Raw genomic sequence first — 22,880 nt, forward strand, 5'->3', positions numbered from 1 at the left:
TCCTTCTCTCGGGCATTTACATTTCATTTCCCAATCAGTCCTGGTTTTCTTGGCAAGCCTGGAGTTCGATATCCGCTTTTGCTATGGTTCATTAAACAAAAACTGGAATCTTCGGTGATGATACTGCTACGTTAGCAGCTCAACAAAGTTCGCGTCAATAACACTGTGGCCTGAAAAGCCAAACAAATAATAGGCAAAGTTTCGGGGAATGGGCCTTCTTCATCGCACATGAATAATTGTCATTAACCGAAACGTCGTCTATTATATTGTTTTGCCAAACAAATAATAGGCGAATTTTCGGGGAATGGGCCTTCTTCATCGCACATGAATAATTGTCATTAACCGAAACGTCGTCTATTATATTGTTTTGCCATTTTAAGGCCACAGCGTTATTGACGAATGTGTTTTGAGATTTTTTTTTAATGTTAAGTGACTTTTTTGCGCATTACGGATTATAATACAGTACGCTATTGTTATGATTATAACGATGATTTTGTTGTTATGTTATAATTATGATGAAGGTGGATTTATGATAATTGATGGTGATGCGTAACGAATCGATATAAATTATAGATTGTATCATTGCGACTGAATCTTTACATAATCGCGATTACAGCAGGCAAATCATTATCAATATCAGGACGATGTTAATGATGGTTTGAAAAAAAAACATCCGTGGATAATACTGTGGTCGTAAAATGAAAACGCACGTTATGATAATAATACTAGGCGGCGTTTCGGGAAATGGGCCTTCTTCAGAGCACGCAATTTGCTTTGTGCCAATTGCACCACCGTCACCATAAGATCACAACAATGTTTAAAAGCGATGGTGAAGTTGATTGAATGGTTACGATGATGCCAGCGTGATGATGAAGCTGATAACTCCTTTGACATATATACAAAAAAAATTAGACCAAGCTGAAAAATAATGTTCGTAAAATCATGACTATTCCTATAGTCAGTGCTCTCTCTCTCCCTCTCAACAGTTTCTCTCTCTCTCTCGCTACCTCGCAGCGTGCAAGCTCCGCGCTGGTTTTGGGAAACCACCGCGATGACATCACTTTTAAACACACAGAGACACGAGTACACACACACACACAGGCAAAGATAAAGATCCTCCGTAAAGCCTTAACTGACTGTTGGGATAAGTACTGTTAGAGAGCACCTATGAAGGCCGGCACGCCTCACGAGGGGGTGGGTGGCCAGCACCACACGCAGACGCAAAGACGCACACACACACATACACCGACACAAAGACACACACAGACACGCGTGCATGTGCGGGGAAGAGGAGAGGGGGTGGAGGAGAGGAGGGTGAGGCACGGGGGGGGGGGGACGCAGGGGGTTACCGCGTCCTTCCTCGGCATTGGCTGCCGCCCCGCTAAGTCGAGCCCTAATTGGTTGCTGGCTAGCGGGGTGGGCGTGGCACGACGGGCGCTGTCCGCGCTGACTCCTCCTCCTCCTCCGCCACTCGCCAAAGTGAGAAAAATTAGCGAAGCTCCGATCGCTCGGCGCTTGTTCCGCTCCCGCGTCTCACACACGCTCCGTCTCTCTCTCTCTCCTCCCGTGCCTCTCTCTCTCTCTCAACCCGTGCCTCTTCTCTCCTTCGCCAGGCCGCCTTCGCTGTGCTGCTGCTGACGCCTCCGACCGCTCGCCGCAAGCATGGATTTTGTGATGAAGCAAGCGTTGGGAGGTGAGTGTCGTGGAGGAAAGCACGGAGAGAGAGAATGTTCCCTCGCTCTCTCCGCGCGTTTCCCTCTCTCTCTATGATGTCTCCCTCTCTCTCTGTGTCTCCCTCTCTCCGCACGCTCTCTCTCTCCCTCTCGCTGCTTTAAATGTCGCAATGCACTTGAAACCATCCCGGCTCCCCGTGCGGGCAGGCACGCAGCGCGGCTTGTGGAGATGTGTGTATTGTATTGTACACAATGAGAATTAGCGCGATCGCCGCAGATTTAGCGGAGGTTGTGATCCTCGTTAAGCTATCGTGCCCCCCCCTCCCTCTACCCGCCCTCCCCTCTCTCGTTGCCCCGCATCTCCCGCCCCGTGTGTGTCTCCCGCCCCGTGCCCCATCCCGCTCGGCGGCGCAGCGCCAGAGACTATGTGTGTGTTGTTACTGGTCATAAGCCTCCCCTAGGTCGACTCAGCCTTGAATTAGTACCTGGTGCAGTGTTTAAAAGCATTAGCACTTTGGGCGTGGTGTTGGCCACCCACCCCTTGTGTGCCGTTCCGGCGTTCAGAGGTGCTCGCAAAGACGACTGGCCCCAACAGTCTGTTCAGTCGCAACGGGGGCACCTTAATAGGAGCACGAGGTGGTGCTGTGGACACCATCATGCCCGGCCGTCTTTGTGTTGCCAGCTTCGATGCGTAATCAATGCATCAGTAACTAATTTTAGGCTAAACAGACCGAGGGGGAAGCCAGGACAGGTTCAGACATAACTTACCGCTAGCAATAGGCGTGGCCGGAATCAAACTTAGGTGGCTGAGTTCATAACGCAGTGCGCTAACCACTGCGTCACCCCAACCCCCCAACACGAAACAAAGACCAAGATCCCCCGTATAGCCTTTACTGGACTGTTGGAGCAAGTGTTGTTCGCGAGCACCTATGAAAACCGGAACGGCACACTAAATGGGTGGGTGGCGAGCACAACGCCCGGCCGCCTTTGTGTCCCCAATGCTGATGGTTTTCACACCGCACCAGATACACATTTGAGGCTGAATCAACCTAGAGGAGACTCAGGACCGGTTCAGATATTCGTTACTGCTGTTAGCCGTGAGCGCAAATCGAACTTGGGTCGCTGGCTTCGTAGCGCAGTGCAGCGCTAACGCACTGCGCTCACACACAGTAACTCTACCGAATAGGCGGCTCTTCACCAATACATCTATATATTCCATACAGACGATCGTGTCAATTCTATTGATGTTCTGGAAGGGTTCGAAAGCTTTGGGAAAAAAATAAAAAAAATTCCATCCTTGCCGTTAGAAAAGCCGACAACGGATGTATTTTGAATTTATCCGCCAAACATTACCCGCTAAACACTGTCCAATGACGCGGTCCCGTTAACGTGTGAACCGAGTAATTCGCCGACTGTGGATTGTGACGTCACGACCGATCACAAGCGATCAGACCCCGCTACTGGTAAACGAGCGGCACGTAAATATATAGTTACAATAAAGAGCATGTGCACTCACAGCACCCTCATACATTCCAGCCTTCATCAATCCACTGCTGGATGAAGGAGTCCGTTTTCCTTGCGGCGCCATTCCAGGGGGTTGTTTGACCATACTTCACCACGCTGGTCAGTACGGGTTGGTGATTTCTGGAGGCGGGGGGGGGGCGGGGGGACCTGTTCAGACTTCACTCGCCGTGGCAGGGAATTACTGAACTCAGGTCGCCAGGTCTGTAACGCGAACGGCAGCGCCACCGCTCGCTCGCTCGCTCGCCCCCCCACCCACCCCCGCCCACCTTCCAGCTGTGCGAGAGTTGATATATCACACGTATTGTGTGCAGTCCATAACTTGAACGCGTATTTCCTCCACGTGATAGCCCCGTGTATTTACGAGTCGACACGCGCTCCAGCATTTGGCGCAGAGACACGTGAAGGCGTCCACAGTGCTGGGGAGGGGGGGGGGAAGGGGGCGGGGGGACATTCTATTGCGATCGGATGATCCCTGAGCGCTATAGTGGGGGGGGGGGGGGTGCGGGGGGAGGTCCCCAGGGAGGGGGGCTCCCTGGTTCTTAGAGATATAAATGTGCCCCTCCCACGCTCTGAATTCCCCCAAAACTCAAAGGAGACTATCAGTACCTCGCGTTCCTCTTTGCACAACCTCCAACCAAATACGGCCCCGCATATCCCCCTAACGTCCCCTTTTTACCCCTTTCCCCCACCACTCCCAGCCCCCACGCCTGTACACGACTGGGTCAAACCAATAATCGTTACGTTAAAATTCATGGGAGAAGACACGTGCCTTGACGTCGTAACGTTTGCCTGTAATGTCACACGACGACTTGCAAAAATAAAATTTGTCAAAAAAAAACAAGAAATGTCAATTGACCAACCATCTCAGTAGCAGGACCCTCTTGAAAATTGGTCTCTCGGTCTCGAGACTCGGTGAAGCGCTGCTCGATCAAGAAGTAAATGTCATTGACCATCTTAATTGTTTTGAACGTTTTGTATTCTACTATTTCGTATTGTGCGGTGATTTTTTTTTATGACTGCTTGCCAGGTCCCCCTCGCAAAAGACGTGTTTAACCTCAAGTTTTTTTACCTGGCTAAATAAAGGTGAAATAACATATTATCCAAAAAAATCGGGGCGCTGCAATCGCAGTTTAGACGTTGTGAGAATTCGTGTCGTGCAAATGGGTTGTGTGTAAATGAATCCAGTACTATAAATTAATGTTATTGTCATAGCTTTAGTTGTTATCGTCGTCGTTGTCAGTATTGTCCCCAACCCGTCAACTCGCGCGTGCATAATGTTCAGAGAAATTACTCCCCAGCCCACACGCACACACACACATAGAACACACCAAGAAATACACACACACACACACATATATAGGTAATGGTAACATAGAACAAGATCCCCCGTCTACCCATACATATTGTTGGGCCAAATGCTGTTAGCGAGCACCTATTAGAAGCCGGCACGGCGCACGAGGGGGTGGTTTGGCTAACACCACGCCCCGACCGCCTTTCTCTCCCTAGTGTTGTCTCATACACACACCGCATCAGGACACTCATTTATGGCTGAGTCGATCTAGGGGAGGCCACAAAATATGTTCAGATACCACGGTGCGCTAACCGCTACGCTACCGCTCCCCACTTGTCTTGTATGGGTATTACACACACTATGGCACACGCACACGTGTGCCTTTGATGTTTCACGCAGTGCGCAATGAACCCTCCCATGTCAGTTCAATCCCCTGCCACGGCTACCATCAGTGGTGAATCCCATCTGAATCTGTCCCGCCACCGTTACCACCACCCCCTACACCCACCCGCACGTACCAGCGTGGTGAAGTATGGTCAAACAACCCCCATGAATAACACGACGTCGGGGGGGGGCCTTCATCCAGAAGTGGATTAAACAGGTAGTGGGGGTTGTTAAACCATAACCGTTAACCGTTGTTAGAATCGTCCCCAGTGGGATGTTAGTACTTTTACACTCTCGTTTCTCAGTTGAAGGTAAAACGACAGCCCTGCAAATCCTTGCACGCGCCACTGATAGCGTAAGGGGCCTCTCTCCACTATGCATGCGTGTTAAACTTCTTTCGCACCGTACGTAGCCAACCGTGCTAATCGGAGGTGCGGGAGCTCTACGTGATGCAGGAGTTGGTACATTAGTCCACGCCGCCCAGGCGTCTTGGATGAGGTCTGAGTACCCACGCTTTAACCCACCCGCTTGTGACCTGCCGTTTCTACGTTTTGTGGGTGGATGTGTCTAAGAATCTTGCCCCCATCGTTTCGCCTGCCGCACCGGGATATCGAGCCGGACCGGAGACTTCTGCATTACAAGTCGAGTCACGTGCTGGCCATCACACCGCTGGGGCAGCTCCCCCCGGCTCCCAGTGAAGAGAGAACAAAGCTAGACGCGTTACGTTAACTGCTGCAGACATTTTTATTTGTGCGGCAAAACCGGTAACCGGTTTATTCTTCTTCTCCCCATTCCGATAAAGGTAATGAATTGAAATAAATAAACAAACGATTTCTACGACCCAAGTACACGACACTCTGATCGTATACATGCGAGGACATGGGGGAGGGTGTCTGCACGGACACGTGGCCGATGCTATCGCTTGACGGAACTTCAGTGGAATGAGATGATCACTCACGCGCACGGCTGCAATTTGCAGAGGTTAGCGTTACATTTGTAGGGGGCGGGGATGTTGGGGGGGGGATTCTACCGTCCATGCCCCCACCCCACCCCCACCCTCAACCCACCCCCAAATCTCACCCCCCACCCACCCCTCCCATCTCTATGCCACTCCTCACTGCGTCTCGCGCAGTGGTGCAGTGTGGGTGACGTTGGACAAGGAATGTCCAATTTCCCCAGCTCTCCGTAGCCAGACATGGGCCCGTGGGTCTATCTCGACCCGTGGACGGCAGCGCAGTTGCACCGCCTGCGCACTCTGTCGATCTCGTGTGTGTGTGTGCCTCGTGCTTGAGTGAGTGTGTGTAGGGAGCGGTGGCGAAGTGGTTTTCACTCTGCGCTACGATCCCAGCGACCTCGGTTCGATTATCGGCGTTTTTTGATTGTGTATTTGGTGCGCTGTCTAAAACCATAAGCGATGTGGAGACAAAGGCGGCCTGGCGTGGTCCTGGGGCGTGGTTCTGACTACTCCGGCAATTGCCGTGCCGGCCTTAATAGGTGCTCGCTACCAGCACTTGCCCCCTAAAAGGCAATAGTATCGCAGCGATACGGAGACCTTTAGCATGGGTAAGATCTATCTGCATCAACATTGGTATGCATTCAAATTCAACGACGCGCTATAGTATAAACATCACATTATTTATTCACGTGTGTGTGTACGATAAAACAACTTACATCTTGTATGTACTTTGTCAATTGCAATACGCTATATCCACAGCGCGTGTGTGTGTGTGCATTTATTGTGCGCAATGTGTAACTCACGAGCGCAATACAAGAAAAGGGTGGGAGCGGTGGCAGAGTGGTGTGCGCACTGCGCTGTGCGGCAAACCCAACGCGCCTGAGTTCGGTATCCGACTCGGCCTCTCACAGAAGTCGCGAGTATTCGACGAACCCGATTCCTGCATCAAAGACCAAGATCCCGCGTCCAGCCTTAATAGACCGTCGGGGCAAGTGCTGTTCGCGAGCACCTATGAAGCTCGGCACGGCACACGAGGGTGTGGGGTGCGTCAGCACTACGACCGACCGCCTTTGTCTCCCCAGTGGCGATGTTTGCATATAGAACCAGGTACTTATTTTAAGGCTGAGTTAATCTAGGGGAGGCCCAGAACCGGTTAAGAAAATTGCCACTAGTGTTAGCCGTGAGCGGAAATCGAACTCGGGTCGCCGGGTTCGTAGCCCAGGGCGCTAACCACAACACTACCGCTTCACATGGTCCCTGCACCCCCCCCCCGCCCCTCTTTAGCAACGCGCACTATCACCAACGTGGGGTCAAGTATGGACCAAAATAACCACCCTCCCCCCCACGATCCTCATCCAGCAGTAGATTGACAGAGGACTGCGCATTCTGAATTATTACTATCATTTACAGGAGCGCGAAACGCACGCCAACGCCGCTACTGCAGACTGCTGCTCCTTTATGGAAGCATCATCGTGGCCGGTGTGCGCGTGTGTCCGGGCTGAAGGTGTCGCCGTGCAGTAGAAAGAGCGTGACCCCCCCCCTCGCTCCACCGCCCCCTCCCCCCTCCCTCCCCCCCGTGCCCCCTCCCCTCGGCTCGGCGCGGCTCCATTAATCACGGTCGCGCGCACCAAATTAGCCGCTCACGAGACACGTGACCCGCACTTCCCCCCCGGCGGCCTTATTGAGCGGCAGCCGACGTCATGAACAAACATTTAAAAAAATACGTACCTGATTTTTGTTTTAATTAAAATAAAATAAAACTTCAACGTGAGTAACATAGTCACCCGATCGCCGCAGGGAAGGCGAATGAGAGACTTCGCGTCGAAAGAGAGAGTGGCGCTGGGGATGAGGAGCCACTGGCGCTAGCGTTGTTGGCATGGACCCTGGCGAGAATCAACATCTTTAATTACGAGAATTTTGCCCGTCCAAGGGACGGGTGTGTTGCAATAAAGCTGAGACTTGCAAGCGAAAAGCAGACCGCGACGTGATATTCATTGCATCCATTCGTGTGCAATTTGTAAGGGAGCTGTGGACACAGACGTCACGAGCGTTGCACACAGACATTCTTGGCTCATTATAGTAAGCAGTAACAATGGGGGTCCATTTGGAGGACGTCACCTGCTTATGAACATAGAGACCCATAGACTCACAAAGACCCATAGACTCACATAGAGCCCCATAGACTCACATAGAGACCCACAGGCTCACATATCCACCTTCAAGGGCTGTCAGCTGACCATGAAAACCCCGCGGTGGAGTTTGGGGCCTCCTCAGTCTGGAGCCACCGTTGCTTCGCGAAACCTCCAGTGAATTAAACTCCAGCCTAATCGAACGCCTTTCCTAACCACATCAACAACAACAACCGCAATTCGCTAACAAATGGCGGTGACGTCACCACGGCGCTTGTGCCAGGCTAGGTGCCCTTTAAAGCCACGTGAAGTGTCGAACGCCCGCTGGCAGGAGGTCACGTGACAGACCCAGGTGCCATGGGTTGACTTACTGAGATGAATGGCTGATGCACCACCTTAGCCGCCCTGCGCTCCGCACATTTTTGCGAGCGCCCTGCAACGGGGAAACAACGACACCCGTGATACCCGATCTCTCAGAGGAGGGAGCAGAGAGAGGGATATGCAGGACTACTGCATACACTGTACTCTACAGGCTGGTCCAGATGTCTTGTGACCCCCAATTAATTGACCCCTAACATTGTTTTTCCTCTGCTTATTCATTTCTGTTTTCACATCCATTGGTCAGCAACAATATTACGTTTTGGAAAATTAAATGGCGGGTCACAAGACATCTGGACCACCCTGTACATCTCCAACCCCGCTCCGAGGCAACTCCCCCCTCCACTGCTAGATGAAGGCCTCCCTACACCGTGCGGGTCGTAGCTGTTATTTGACCATACTTCACCACGCTGGTCACTCGCTGCGGGTTGATGGAAGCGGCGGAGCACAGAGGTGGTTGAGCGATTTATGTAACTACACTCTTCAGCCAACCACGTGACCTCGCAGCAGCCTATAGCACCTGTAAATGGACGACGGTCACCCATCGTCCAAAGGCTGTCCAGGCCCAGCCCTGATTCGCTCCGGAGATCTGACGACATGGGGCACGCCGCGCGTGATGTACGGCACACGAGGGAGTGGGTGGTCAGCACCACGCCCGGCCGTCTTTGTCTCCAAAGTCGCGAAGTTACTTATTTGAGGCCGAGTCCACCTAGGGGAGGCCCATGACCGGTGCAAGTATTCGCCACCGTTATTGATCATGAGCGGTAATCGAACGTCGGGTCTTTGCTGCGTTCATAGCGCAGCGCGGCGCTAACCACTGCGCCACCGCTCCCTGCTCTCACTTACACACACACGGACGCAACATCACAGGAAAGTCGAAGCCACGTGGGAGACGAGGGGCGCCAGGTGACTGGCAATGAGCACAAAGGAGAAGGCAGATTACACACACCATTAGTGCGACAGGAAATTAAAAAAAACTCGCACACAACTGGAAAATAAATCGACAGAAGGCAGAGATAGCCGGGCCGAGAGATAGTGGAGGGGGGGGAGGGGGGGAGAAGGCACGACACGGGAGGAGGATCAGCTGAGAGGAGCGAGGAGAAGTAGGAGAAGAGAGCGATCACTCACTCGAGGGTGGAGTGAAATGATGGAGCCGGAGATAGCCGCGTGTGCACGGGGAAAGGAATTGATTTCAAAAGTGAGAGGAGGAGTGCATGGGTGGGTGCGCAGTGCGGTGTGAAACGGCCGGGTCTCGGGGGGAGGCGGGGGTGGGTAGGGGGCAGTGAGTGTAGATGACGAGGTGGGGGGCGGGGGGGGGGCTCGTGCGCGGTGATCAGTATGAACATTACCCACACTAATCATTAGCGGCGTTGTGGAGAATACAAGTAGCGAATTAAATAAGCAGACAAAATAAATAGGCGACGATTTGCTTCCTCGGCAAATATTGTCTCTCCCCATACAAAATAATCCCATCGGCCAATGCACTTCCAGAACGTCGATGGCATGTGTAAATATACATGTTTACTCTGAACATTATGATGATCATGTGCGTGCGTAAGTAATGTCTAGAATTGTGAAGCAGTCGCACAAACTCCCTCGTTGCGTTGAACGGGGTCCCGTATTCGATGCGCGGTGCTCCCAGCAAAAAACATGTGTTTCACGAGCCTGACTGCTGATGTGACCCAAAAGATCCGCACTGTTCAAGATTTTTTTTAAATTAATATTGGTCTGCAAAGCCATTGAGCTGAAGGACTGAAACAATTGTATTTGTGGAGTGATGGACTGGAGTTAACCTTGAATTTTATTTTACTTATGAAGTCAGTCCATTTATTTTCCATTTTTATCACTCAAGACAAGGGCTATTGCTCCAAACGTCAGCGTAGCATTTATTCCCAATTGACGAATGCGGTATGGGTTTAAAATGTTTTTATGGATGTAATTCAGACACTTAATTCGGGCGGAAGGAGGTGTTCGGTTATTTTAGTGTTGATGGGATAAACATTTCGCCGGAGGTCTGAGACTTTGTCGTTGCGAGCTCCCCCTAAAAGCCATTTGCTAATAGCATTTGAGGCGTGAGGTCGCCGAGATTTGGAGATCCATCTCTTGGCTGTTGTATTCGCTGCTGCTGCTGTTGTTGTTGCTGCTGCTGCTGTTGTTGTTGCTGCTGCTGTTGCTGTTGCTGCTGCTGCTGTTGCTGTTGTTGCTGCTGCTGTTGTTGTTGCTGCTGCTGTTGTTGTTGCTGCTGCTGCTGCTGTTGTTGCTGCTGCTGTTGTTGCTGCTGCTGCTGTTGTTGTTGCTGCTGCTGTTGTTGCTGCTGCTGCTGTTGTTATTGCTGCTGCCGCGACTGTACCGTCCAAGGCTGGCGAATGGCGCTTGCTGACTGGCCGATACGTGACGGATGCGAGTGATTTCAGGCGAGGGTGGGGGTGGCCCGGGGCGGCGTGATGGGGGTCGGGGTGGGTATATGGCGACGTGGGGGAGGAGGCGAGGGAAGAAATTTGATTTCACAGAGAGGGAAATAACAGAGGGAGAGAGGAGGGGGTGACCTGGCACGCGAGCCCAGGCTCGCACGCGAACTCTGCTCGGGGGAGGGATGGGCGAGAGGGCGGTTCGAGTGATGCCCGGCTCAGGAGGGGCGAGTCAGCTGCCTCCTCTGTTCTCATTATCATCATCATCCCTCGTCCTGCACATCATCTTTCATTACCATCACCTCATCATCCTCACCATTTTCCCTCCCTCCATCCCCCGCGACGCAACCTTGGTCTGACCTTGACGCCGCCGGGCTAATGGGACTGGGCCGGGCCGGATAAGGGCGTAGGTCCCACACGGCCGAGCGGATGACACACACAGAGAGAGAGAGAGTGCAGTAGGAGAGACACAGCGAGAGAGAGAGAGAGTGCAGTGGGAGAGACACAGCGAGAGAGAGAGAGGTGATTGGGAGGGGGCGGCTGGGATAGCCGTGATGAAAACAACACAAAAGCACAAGCCGGGGGAGCTACTGCGGGAGTGAGGGAGGAGGAGGAGGTGGGGATACTGCGGCGACTGCTCCGTCAGACCGGGTTCCGCGTTAGCGAAGTTGACATTAATGGGGACGCGCGATGTTTTTCGGCTCCGAGTGGCAGCGCGAAATATCCCGGTCTTTATTAATAAAGTACAAGAGGCGCCACCGCTGCTACTGCCGCGGCGTTTACTGCTGCCTCTCTCTCTCTATCTCTCTCGTTCGTCTGGCCCAACCCCGGCTCATGGTCTGCATTATTTAGCGAGACGCCGTGAATTCAAGAGGGCGCCGTGAAAGCAAAACTAAATAAAATGCCCTCCCGTAAGTTCGCGGAAATCACTGAAGAGTTTAAAACCACCCAAAACACACAACCCGCCTGCCAGCCCCAGCCGCCGTGTGAGTATCTGCGAGACAATCTTTAATGCGCATCGTTTAATCGGCGCACTTGAACGCAGCGTTACGCGATGCAACTTAGCGCCCCTCGCCGCGGCAGTCGCGAAATTGACGATGCTTCAGTCGATGAGACTGCGCCTTGCTCGACGCAGCAGTTATACAACAGGAGGTGGGTGGGTGGGTGGGTCGGCGGGGGGGGCTCGTGGTGTTTGAGATGTATTCACGGTGTGAATTACATTTCGTGCTAATGTTTGGGACCTTAATCACATCCGGCAATCAGTGACGAAGCCTCCCGCCCCCCCCCCCCCCCAATGTCTGCTCTTAGTGTGAGAGCTCCCTCCCTCCCGTCCCCCTAACCCACTCCCCTCCCCTCCGACCCACGCCAGTGCAGAACAAAAGATAAAGATCCCCCGTGTAACCCCACTCAGGACTGTAGGGCAAAGAGCCGATAGCGGTGACCTTTGAAGGCCACCGCTGGGCATACATAAGACACGCACGGACTCGAGCCGTGTCAATATTCACCCCCCCCCCCACACACACACCCTCCGCACCCCCCCCCCGAATGAACGATTCAGCTATCGATTATTTTGTGTCTCGCTTGGTGCCGTCTTGCTCCCTTCCCTTCACCCAAATGTGACGGCGTATAATTGCACGCACGTGGTAACGAATCGATGTTTGCACGCGCACGCATTTGTACGCGTATAGTTAGGGTAATTATCGACTTTCATCGAATAATCAATTAATCGTTATATGCGCAATTATCTCTCTCCCTTTCTCACGCGCACCTTCTAGTGAGTTCTCATTGGAACGAAAGTAAAATATTTTAGTACAGACAAGGACAGGTCAAGAGGTCATCACTGTCAATTCAGGTGACACCCACATCGCTTCCTTCCTCCTGTCAGATGTATTATACACACAATGGCACACACATTCACCCTGACACAGAGAGACACCCATATGAAGACAAACAGACACAAACATACACATTCACACACGTGCACACAGGCAACCATACACGCACACACATCGACAGTAACAGTCGCCATTCATCACTAAGTGGCGGTGACCTCACCATGGCGCCTGTGCCAGGCTAGGTGCACTTTAATGCGACGTGAAGTGTCGAACGCCCGCTAGCAGGAGGTCACGGGACACACCCAGGTACCATGGATTGACTGAGATGACTGGCCGATGCACCACCTGTGCCCCCTACTGTGCCAACTGACGACACCACGGCGCTTGTGCCAGGCTAGGTGCACTTAGATGCCACTTAAAGTGTGCAGACTGTGTCTACAGGCCAGACGTGCCCAGTCGCCGAGTTCTGAAGACAGGACAGGGGACCCCCATCTCATTCCTTGCAGCGGGGCCCACTCCAACCACGCTCCGCTCGTGTTACAAGCTTGAACTCCAGTGAGTGTATCTCTCTGACTGTGCGTCACCCGCCACCTATCTGTGCAGACCCCCCACGAACTGCCATCCGTCTGGACGGGGCGGCGGGTGTGCGGCAGGATGGAGCGAGAGAGAGAAATATCTCGCGCTCTCGCCCTATCACGGTGACCTCTGAAATGCGTTAATACATTCCGCCTCTTCCTCCCACGGCTCTCTTCACCCTCTCGGGGTTCCCCCGGTCGGCCTGTTAAGAGGCTCAAGTGGGGGGAATCTGCCGCGGGGTCCCTTCAGATCCACGTAGCGCCTTTGTCGTTGATAGCGAAGGCTGCCTACATTTCTGTGGGGTTCAACCAGGAGACGTGGTGGTGAGCTGACAGCTATTTAACTCAACATTATTAGACGTTCTTTTTTATTTTACCAGATAACGTCCAATGAGCTATATAGGTCTTTTTCAGAAGTGAATTGGCCACAAATGTTAGCTCAACTAAGTGGCTTATCATGTGGAAATGTGTCGCTAAACGCGTGTTTCTTAATGTGGAGGAAAAAACCGGAGGACCCGGAGAAAATCCACGCGACCATGGGAAAGAGAGACACCGAAAACTCCAAATATACAGTAGGCGTCAGGGTAGGGATCGAACCCACGACCTCCTGTACACCAGGCGAGGTAGTTAACATCCCCTAGCCACCGTGGCTGCTCCCAACGTCAGCTCCGCCCACTTTTACATAACTACGCCCACCAAGCCACTAGCCCCGCCCACACGATAAGTGGCATCTTGGCTCGCGCTGGGCCCGGTCCGCTTCTCGCAGGCCCCACACCAAAATCAGAGTAGCCCCGCCTATTTCTATTATAGCCACGCCTACTACACCTGTAACCCCGCCCATTGTTCCGGTAACCATGCCCATTATCCCGATAACCACGCCTAAGAGACCGGAGCAATGGTACGAGTTCACATGCAGGTGCCCGCGGTTATTCGCTTCATCGCTGGGTCGTGGGAGATGGCGACGACGGCTTAGGGATGGATGCCTTTCATCCCGCAGTGGATTTTTTATGGCTGCTAATGATGGTGATGATGCATTCAGTCAAGTTAAACACTGAAGTACTGTGCGTGTGAACGTGGAGCGAGTGAGAGAGGCTTCCGGTGACAATCATTGTGCCTTTGAGGGGCACAGTTGGAGCGAGCGAGAGGAGTGGGGATGAATGGGGGGTGAATTGAAGACGCGGAATCTTGTTCTGGCAAGATCCTCGTAAAAACTAAATATTATATATTTTTTCTCTCCACTGGCAGCCACTAAACACGGCTCTGCCATCGATTTGTCCCGCGAGAGACTCAATTTCAATTGTGCAGCCCCTCACCCGTCCAAATCCCTCCACAGCTAAACACGTGTACACACGCACACACAACAACAATAACAACACACACACGTGTACACACACAACAATAACAACACACAGCTGTACACACACACACAACAACAATAACAACACACACCTGTACACACACAACAATAACAACACACACATGTACACACGCACACACAACAACAATAACAACACACACCTGTACACACGCACACACAACAACACACACTTGTACACACATACAACAACAATAACAACACACACCTGTACACACGCACACACAACAACACACACTTGTACACACACACACACCAATAACAACACACACCTATACACACGCACACACAACAATAACAACACACACCTATACACACGCACACACAACAATAACTACACACACCTGTACACACACAACAATAACAACACACACCTGTACACACACAACAATAACAACACACACCTGTACACATCCACACATAACAATAACAACACACACCTGTACACACACAACAATAACAACACACACCTGTACACACGCACACACAACAATAACAACAACAACAACAACACACTTGTACCTATACAGCAACACCTCAACGAGTCTCAAGACCCTGTTGCAGGAGGGTCCTGCCTTGGGATGTTTGACTAATGTCATGAGCGAGTGTGTTGGGGGAAGGATCGTGATTCTCTGGATCAGCGCTCTTCACTAATTTTCAGAACGGGACCACACTTTTGCCCAATGAGACATCAGCAGTGTGGGGGCCGCCACACATTTGAAACCACTGGGGTTTAACAGCAGCACGATGATGATGGGAGGTGTTCTCACCATTTGTGATATTGCCTGGGACCGCCAGTGGCCTGCCCGCCTTCAAATGAAGAGCACTACTCTGGAGACGGGGGGCGGGGGGTGTAATACTCACAGCTCCTCACAGATGGATTTAATAATTCATCGCACTACTGCCATATCCTGGCTGTGGTCGCAGTCCAGCCTCCACTATCTGGTGTTCCCAGGAAGTCACCCCCATTAATGTACTAATCAGGCTTAACTTTGTTCATCTAACGATCAGCATTAATCTATTTAATATATATAAATATATCTTTGTTCCTAGCGTTGCAAGTAAACATTGCAAGTGGTCTAAATTAAACAATTAACGAGAACAACAAACACATGTAATTACAGAACGCACTACAAAGGCCAAACTAAACGATTGTTTATGAATGAGGACGACTTCCGCTCTCACTGCGCGTGGAAACGAACGCGGCCCGGGATCACGAGGGCGGTCGCGGCGGGGGGCGGGCACGGGAGGGAGGGGGGAATCCGGGCTGAGAGACAGAGCACCCTCGGCTACAACACATGGGTCCCCTTCGCTACTCCACACGGGACCCCCTTGGCTACTCCACTTGTGGGGAGGGGTCGATGGGGGTGTGTGGGGAGGGGGGGTGTCCTTTGACGAGTCTCGGTCCATGAGGGTCTTCTCTCGAGCCCCCTAGCAGACCGTTCGGTCTCTCGCGAGGGTCCTTCCCTGTCCCCCCCCTCTCCATCCTGTCACCCCTCCCTCTCCATCCTGGCGCCCACCTTCGCTCGGCTTGCTCACGAGACTCGGAGCTTGGCTCGGGCCTTCCTAACGGGGCAGCCCTGGCGTGATCACGTGACGTGAAAACTCACAACTAATGCTCGTGATAATTTATTAAACGTCTTTTGTCAACCCACGGCTGGATGAAGGCTTCCCCACGAGGTTTCGGTCATGCGAGTTGCTTGACCGTCCTTGAGCACGCTGGTCGCTGCGCGTTGGTAAAGGTGGAATGGGGCGGTTGAGGCAATGCTGCTTCAGACGTCACTCGCCGCTGATGTTATCCATGACCTGGAATCGAGCTTAGGTAACCTGGGTTCATGGCGCAATGCGCTAACCGCTAAGCCACCGCTCCCACCCCTTAAGTAACGTGTGAGTTCGTGAAAGTAGGTGTGTGTGCTTGTGTATATGTGCGCGCTGGCCTTCATAGGGGCTCGCTAACAGCACTTGCCCCAACAGTATGTTAAGGCTATAGGGGCATCTTTATCTGTGTGTGTGCGTGTGCCTGGGTGTACGTTGTCTGTCTGCATGTTTGTGTGGATGGGTGAATGTATATACGAAGCAGTTAGCACGCTGCACCACAAACCCTGGCACCCGAGTTCGATTCCTGCTCACGGCCAACACCAGTGACGATTACACTATGTAACACAATTGTTGTACCTGGGTAGTAAGTGTTATTTCATAATTGCTTATGCCTAAAAAGTATAAAAAATGGCTATTATTCCCCACAAACTTTGCTTTTGTGACCAGGACCGTGATATTTTTAAATTTACCTATTTTCAATGAGAATACCGGCGAATTTGTGTCTTTTCGTTCACATAAAGTCAGAAAAAAAACATATTAATCAAAATTAACATGTATTTATACTAAAGTAATACAGAAATTACTACAACAGATTTAGAAGTGAGTAGTTTTTCGAGATTTACGATTATACTGTAAATCACTTTCACGAATCAGCCCCCAAATGTAGTCTCCCATCATGTTCTCGTTATACTGTCCCTTGGTAGCGGCGTTCAAAGTCCAGTATATCCTGGTGGAAGCGCTCGCCTTGCTCCTCCGAGTACGCTCCCATGTTCGCCTTGAATTTATCAAGATGAGCACAAGGATGGGATACATCCTACAGCCCATTGCGCCGTAGTTCTTCACCAGAGTCTCAACCAGCTCCACATAGTTGTCGACCTTGTGATTGCCCAGGGAGCCACGAACCACTGCGACAAAGCTGTTCCAAGCCGCTTTCTCCTTACTAGTGAGCTTCTTGGGGAATTCATTGCACACCAGGATCTCTTTATCTGTGGTACGACGAAGACACCGGCTTTGACCTTTGCCTCAGACAGCTTAGAGAAGAAGTCCTGAAGGTACTTGAAGGCTGCCGACTCCTTATCTACAGCTCTGACAAATTGTTTCATAAGGCCCAATTTGATGTGCAGTGGTGGCATCAGCACCTTCCGGGGGTCCACCAGTGGCTCCCACTTGACGTTGTTCCTCCCCACAGAGAACTCGGTCCGCTGCGGCCAGTCCCGTCTGTGGTATTGCGCCTTGGTGTCTAAATCTTTTGTAGTATTTTTTTATTACTTTAGTATAAATACATGTTAATTTTGATTCATATGTTTTTTCTGACTTTATGTGAACGAACAGACACAAATTCATTGAAAATAGGTACATTTCTAAATATCACTGTCCTGGTCACAAAAGCAAAGTTTGTGGGTAATAATAGCATACTTTCTGTACTTTGAGACATAAGCAATGAGGAAATAACATTTACTGCCAAGAACAAAATAAATGTATTATAGAGTGTTATCTGAAGCGGCCCTGGGCCTCCCCGACGTCGACTTAAGCCTCAAATAAGTATCTGTTGCGATGTGTAAGAATCGCCACTGGGGAGACAAAGTCGGACGGGCGTTGTGTTGCTGGCCACCCCCCCCCCCCTCCGTGTGCCACAGTGCCGAACTTCATAGGTGCTTGCTCACTGCACTTGCCCCAAGAGTCTGTCAAAGGCTATACAGGAGGGGGGGGGATCGTTGTCTTTGTCTTCCATCCGAATGCATTTAAAATTCACAACTGTCACTGAAGCAGGAATTCCCTACGTTCCGTTGCGGGGACAATATCAAAGGCTGATGATGATCTCTTCGAACTCGGAAGAATGAGACGTCTGGATGACAGCGACCCAAGTTATCAACTTCAAAGCCCTTTGCGACCCCTAGCGGCGAAACGTTCACTCGGTCGCGGGCTAAACATCGCATCTTCGTCATCGGCCCCTTCCAACGGCCACCACGCGTCACGCACGCAAACAAATTACATTCGGAGCCATTTCGCAGTCGTTTATTTTACATTTATTTAAGCAAAGATGTGGCCATTTACGCAGACCCTAATCTGATTTGCAGGACCTTTCTGGGACAAGACTGTGGTCAGACATCCTTCGAATAACCGGGTTAGTGTGTAATTAGAAACATCACGGATGTGCCCATTTCCTCCAGCGATTGTGTAATTACAGATAATCGACCAGAGCAACACAAAGACAAAGATACTCCGTATTGCCTTTAACAGACTGTTGGGGCAAGTGATGTTAGCTAGCACCTATGAAGGCTGGCACGACACATGAGGTGGCTGGCCAGCATTACGCCCGGCCGCCTTTGTCTCCCACGTGGCGATGTTTAAACCACCGCACCAGGTGCTAATTTGAGGCTGAGTCGAGCCTAGGGGAGACCCAGAACCGATTTGAGATAATCGTCACTGGTGTTGGTCGTGAGCCAGAAGAGAACTCGGGTCGCCGGGTTCGTAGCGCAGCGCGCTAACCGCTACACAACCGCTCCAAAACACACACTCACAGCACACGCGCACACACTCGCAGAACACGCGCACACACTCACAAAACACGCGCACACACTCACAGAACACGTGTGCACACTCACAGAACACGCGCACTCACAGCACACGCGCGCACACTCGCAGAACGCAAACGCCTGCGGCCACGTGGTTATCGGCACTGCCCCTAGCCCGGGGGAAGTGACACAGCTCCACACAGGTGGATTTAGGGATCCATTTTGCCATATCCGGACCACATCGCAGCCCAAGTCTACCACAACCCCTGGCGCTCCCTACAAAAGCAGTCCCCCGTGCCAGTACGAACTAGGCTCGCTCGCCCCCCTCCCCTGCTTAGCTTCCTGAGGTCGGCCGCGTTCGTGTCGATCGACGTGGACCGGCCGTCCGATTCGCGTGTTCGGCGGACGCGGCTGTTTCGCCCCCTTCACTTCTCTACGGGGATCCATCTCCCCGCCACGGCGCGCGGGCTTCCCACGCGGCCCCACGTGGGACGGCGTTCGGAGCAGGCGGCGCGCGGGCCGTGGCGGATAAGCAGACAACGCCGCGCCCTCGGGATAACTCTCTCCGCATGCCATGGCAATAACAACAACAACCCCACGAAAGTATTTGTTTCACACACATCCGTCGGTCCCGCAAGCTGCTCGGGAGTGAATCATTTTAGCAGAGTTTGCAGTTCAGTTACAAGCATGCAGTGGTCTCATCCGCAGAGTCGGGGGGGGGGGGGGCGTTGTATCAATCAATGTTGGTGGACTGCCGGGTGTTTCCTAGGCAAGAACCTTTAAGATGTGGGTCTCAGTGCGACGCGAAGTGAAGTAAAACGTAACACGAACCAATCACGAGCGTCGTGGCGGAGGAAATGATGGACACGTTCAACGACATTTACCAAGCGCGGGGAGGGGGGCGGGGGTGGAGAGAGGCGGCGGAGGGGAGGGGGGTGATGGGGAGGGCATCGAACTCCCTCGGCTCGGCTCTCTGTGTAAGGCTCCGCGTTTGATTTCGTCTTGGTTGTGGTGCCGCTTTCGCGTAAATGCGAATTGAGCTGGCACACGAAAGCGCTGCTCTGCCGAGTTGGTGGCGGGGACGGCTGATGCGGGGCTGGGGGGGGGGGTAGGAATGGTGAGAGTTGGAGCATCGGGTGGGTGGGGGTGATAGAGGAGGTGGTGATGCTGCTTGGGTTGGGGTGAGTGGTTCGGCGCGGATGGTGAGGGTGTTGGTGGCGTACATGTGTTTAGAGTTAAGGGTGGTGAGGATGGTGGTGAGTGTGTGCAGGTATTGGCGGGGTAGACACGTGGTGAGGATGATGGTGAGAGTGTGGATATTGCTGGGATGTGGCGTGGAGGAGACGTTGAGGGAGTTGTACGGATGACGGGGGGAGGGGGTGGGGGGTGGTGTCTACACCTCCCCGTGATGTTGCGACTCGACGTGGCAACTCTCCCTCCTCGCTCCCCCCACGCCGTCTCCCCCACGCCGTCTCCCTCCACGCTCTCTCCCCCACGCTGTCTCCCTCCACGCTCTCTACCCCACGCTCTCTCCCTCCAGGCTTCCCCCCCCCCCGCACTCTCTCCCCCACGCGCTCTCCCTCCACGCTCTCTACCCCACGCTGTCTCCCCCACGCTCTCTCCCCCACGCTGTCTCCCCCACGCTGTCTCCCTCCAGGCTTTCCCCCCCCCCGCACTCTCTCCCCCACGCGCTCTCCCTCCACGCTCTCTCCTCTACGCTCTTCCATCCACTGTCGCTCTCTCCCTACACGCGCTCTCTGCTTCCTTCACGCGAAGCCCCGCGCCAGCCCCCCCTCCCCCCCATGCCTCTCATGCCGTCCCCCCCCCCGGGGGCCGCATGGCACCGTGTTTAACGCAATGCGGCAGGACCCCCCCTCCCTCTCCCCCTCCCTAATCCCCCTCCCTCATCCCCCCCTCCTCTCGCCCCGGGGGTTCACGACTGGGCGCGCGTGGAGAGAGCCCGCAAACTGCGCGGCTAAACGACATCATCCACATTGTTGTTGTTCTCGTTAACATCGTCACGATCGTCGTCGTCATCATCATCGTTATCAAAGTAATCGTCAACATCAACACGATCATTATCAACGTCCTTATCGTAGCCATAACTGTCATCGGTATCTTTTTAGTTCATATCATAATCGTCATCACTGCCGTGTTGGACATAATCGTTGCCGTCATCATCACCATCGCCACCACCTGTAGTGGGTGATTCCGGACACGTGCTGTGGACGAGTGGAACGCTCGGCAAGAGACGACGGTCCGGGCTCACACCCCGCACAGATGACGGTCACTGCCGCACTCCTTCCCCCGCGTGCGGTGGCGGCGAGCTGCAATGAGCGCACAGCGACATCCATCCCCGCATCCACCCACACCTCCACCCACACCTCCACCCACACCTCCACCCACTCCTCCACCCACACCTCCACCCACTCCTCCTCCCACACATCCACCCACACCTCCACCCACACCTCCACCCACACCTCCACCCACACCTCCACCCACTCCTCCTCCCACACATCCACCCACACCTCCACCCACACCTCCACCCACACCTCCACCCACACCTCCACCCACACCTCCACCCACTCCTCCACCCACTCCTCCTCCCACTCCTCCACCCACTCCTCCTCCCACACATCCACCCACACCTCCTCCCACACCTCCACCCACACCTCCACCCACTCCTCCACCCACTCCTCCTCTCACACATCCACCCACACCTCCACCCACACCTCCACCCACTCCTCCACCCACTCCTCCACCCACTCCTCCACCCACTCCTCCTCCCACACATCCACCCACTCCTCCACCCACACATCCACCCACACCTCCACCCACACCTCCACCCACACATCCACCCACACCTCCACCCACACATCCACCAACACCTCCACCCACACCTCCACCCACACATCCACCCACTCCTCCACCAACACCTCCACCCACTCCTCCACCAATACCTCCACCCACACATCCACCCACACCTCCACCCACACATCCACAAACACCTCCACCCACTCCTCCACCCACACATCCACCAACACCTCCACCCACACCTCCACCCACACATCCACCCACACCTCCACCCACTCCTCCACCCACACATCCACCCACACATCCACCCACACCTCCACCCACTCCTCCTCCCACACATCCACCCACACCTCCACCCACACCTCCACCCACACCTCCACCCACTCCTCCTCCCACACATCCACCCACACCTCCACCCACACCTCCACCCACTCCTCCACCCACACATCCACCCACACATCCACCCACACCTCCACCCACTCCTCCACCCACACATCCACCCACTCCTCCACCCACACATCCACCAACACCTCCACCCACACCTCCACCCACACATCCACCCACACCTCCACCCACACCTCCACCCACTCCTCCACCAACACCTCCACCCACTCCTCCACCAATACCTCCACCCACACATCCACCCACACCTCCACCCACACATCCACCAACACCTCCACCCACTCCTCCACCCACACATCCACCAACACCTCCACCCACACCTCCACCCACACATCCACCCACACCTCCACCCACACATCCACCAACACCTCCACCCACACCTCCACCCACACATCCACCCACACCTCCACCCACACCTCCACCCACTCCTCCACCAACACCTCCACCCACTCCTCCACCAATACCTCCACCCACACATCCACCCACACCTCCACCCACACATCCACCAACACCTCCACCCACTCCTCCACCCACACATCCACCAACACCTCCACCCACACCTCCACCCACACATCCACCCACACCTCCACCCACACCTCCACCCACTCCTCCACCAACACCTCCACCCACTCCTCCACCAACACCTCCACCCACATCTCCACCCACACATCCACCAACACCTCCACCCACACATCCACCCACACCTTCACCCACACCTCCACCCACTCCTCCACCAACACCTCCACCCACACCTCCACCCACACCTCCACCCACTCCTCCACCAACACCTCCATCCACTCCTC

The 22,880-nt window shown here is 53.5% G+C and overlaps 1 protein-coding gene across 2 annotated transcripts in view; it reads left to right on the plus strand.

Moving 5' to 3' along the window:
• Positions 1–22,880, plus strand: part of LOC133343523 (complexin-1) — a 347,833-nt gene that overhangs the window by 300,942 nt on the left and 24,011 nt on the right. Inside the window, exon 2 of one of the 2 annotated variants that reach the window (XM_061553192.1) lies at positions 1,614–1,693. In XM_061553192.1, coding sequence (XP_061409176.1) covers positions 1,663–1,693 — 31 coding nt within the window. In that variant the 5' untranslated portion in view covers positions 1,614–1,662. Of the gene's footprint in view, positions 1–1,487; positions 1,694–22,880 lie in introns of those variants that run through there. The other variant, XM_061553191.1, reaches the window with a different exon arrangement.

This window comes from Lethenteron reissneri, chromosome 17, assembly GCF_015708825.2.
Source record: "Lethenteron reissneri isolate LAM-NWPU_2019-01 chromosome 17, ASM1570882v1, whole genome shotgun sequence".
Taxonomy (NCBI): Eukaryota; Metazoa; Chordata; class Hyperoartia; order Petromyzontiformes; family Petromyzontidae; genus Lethenteron; species Lethenteron reissneri.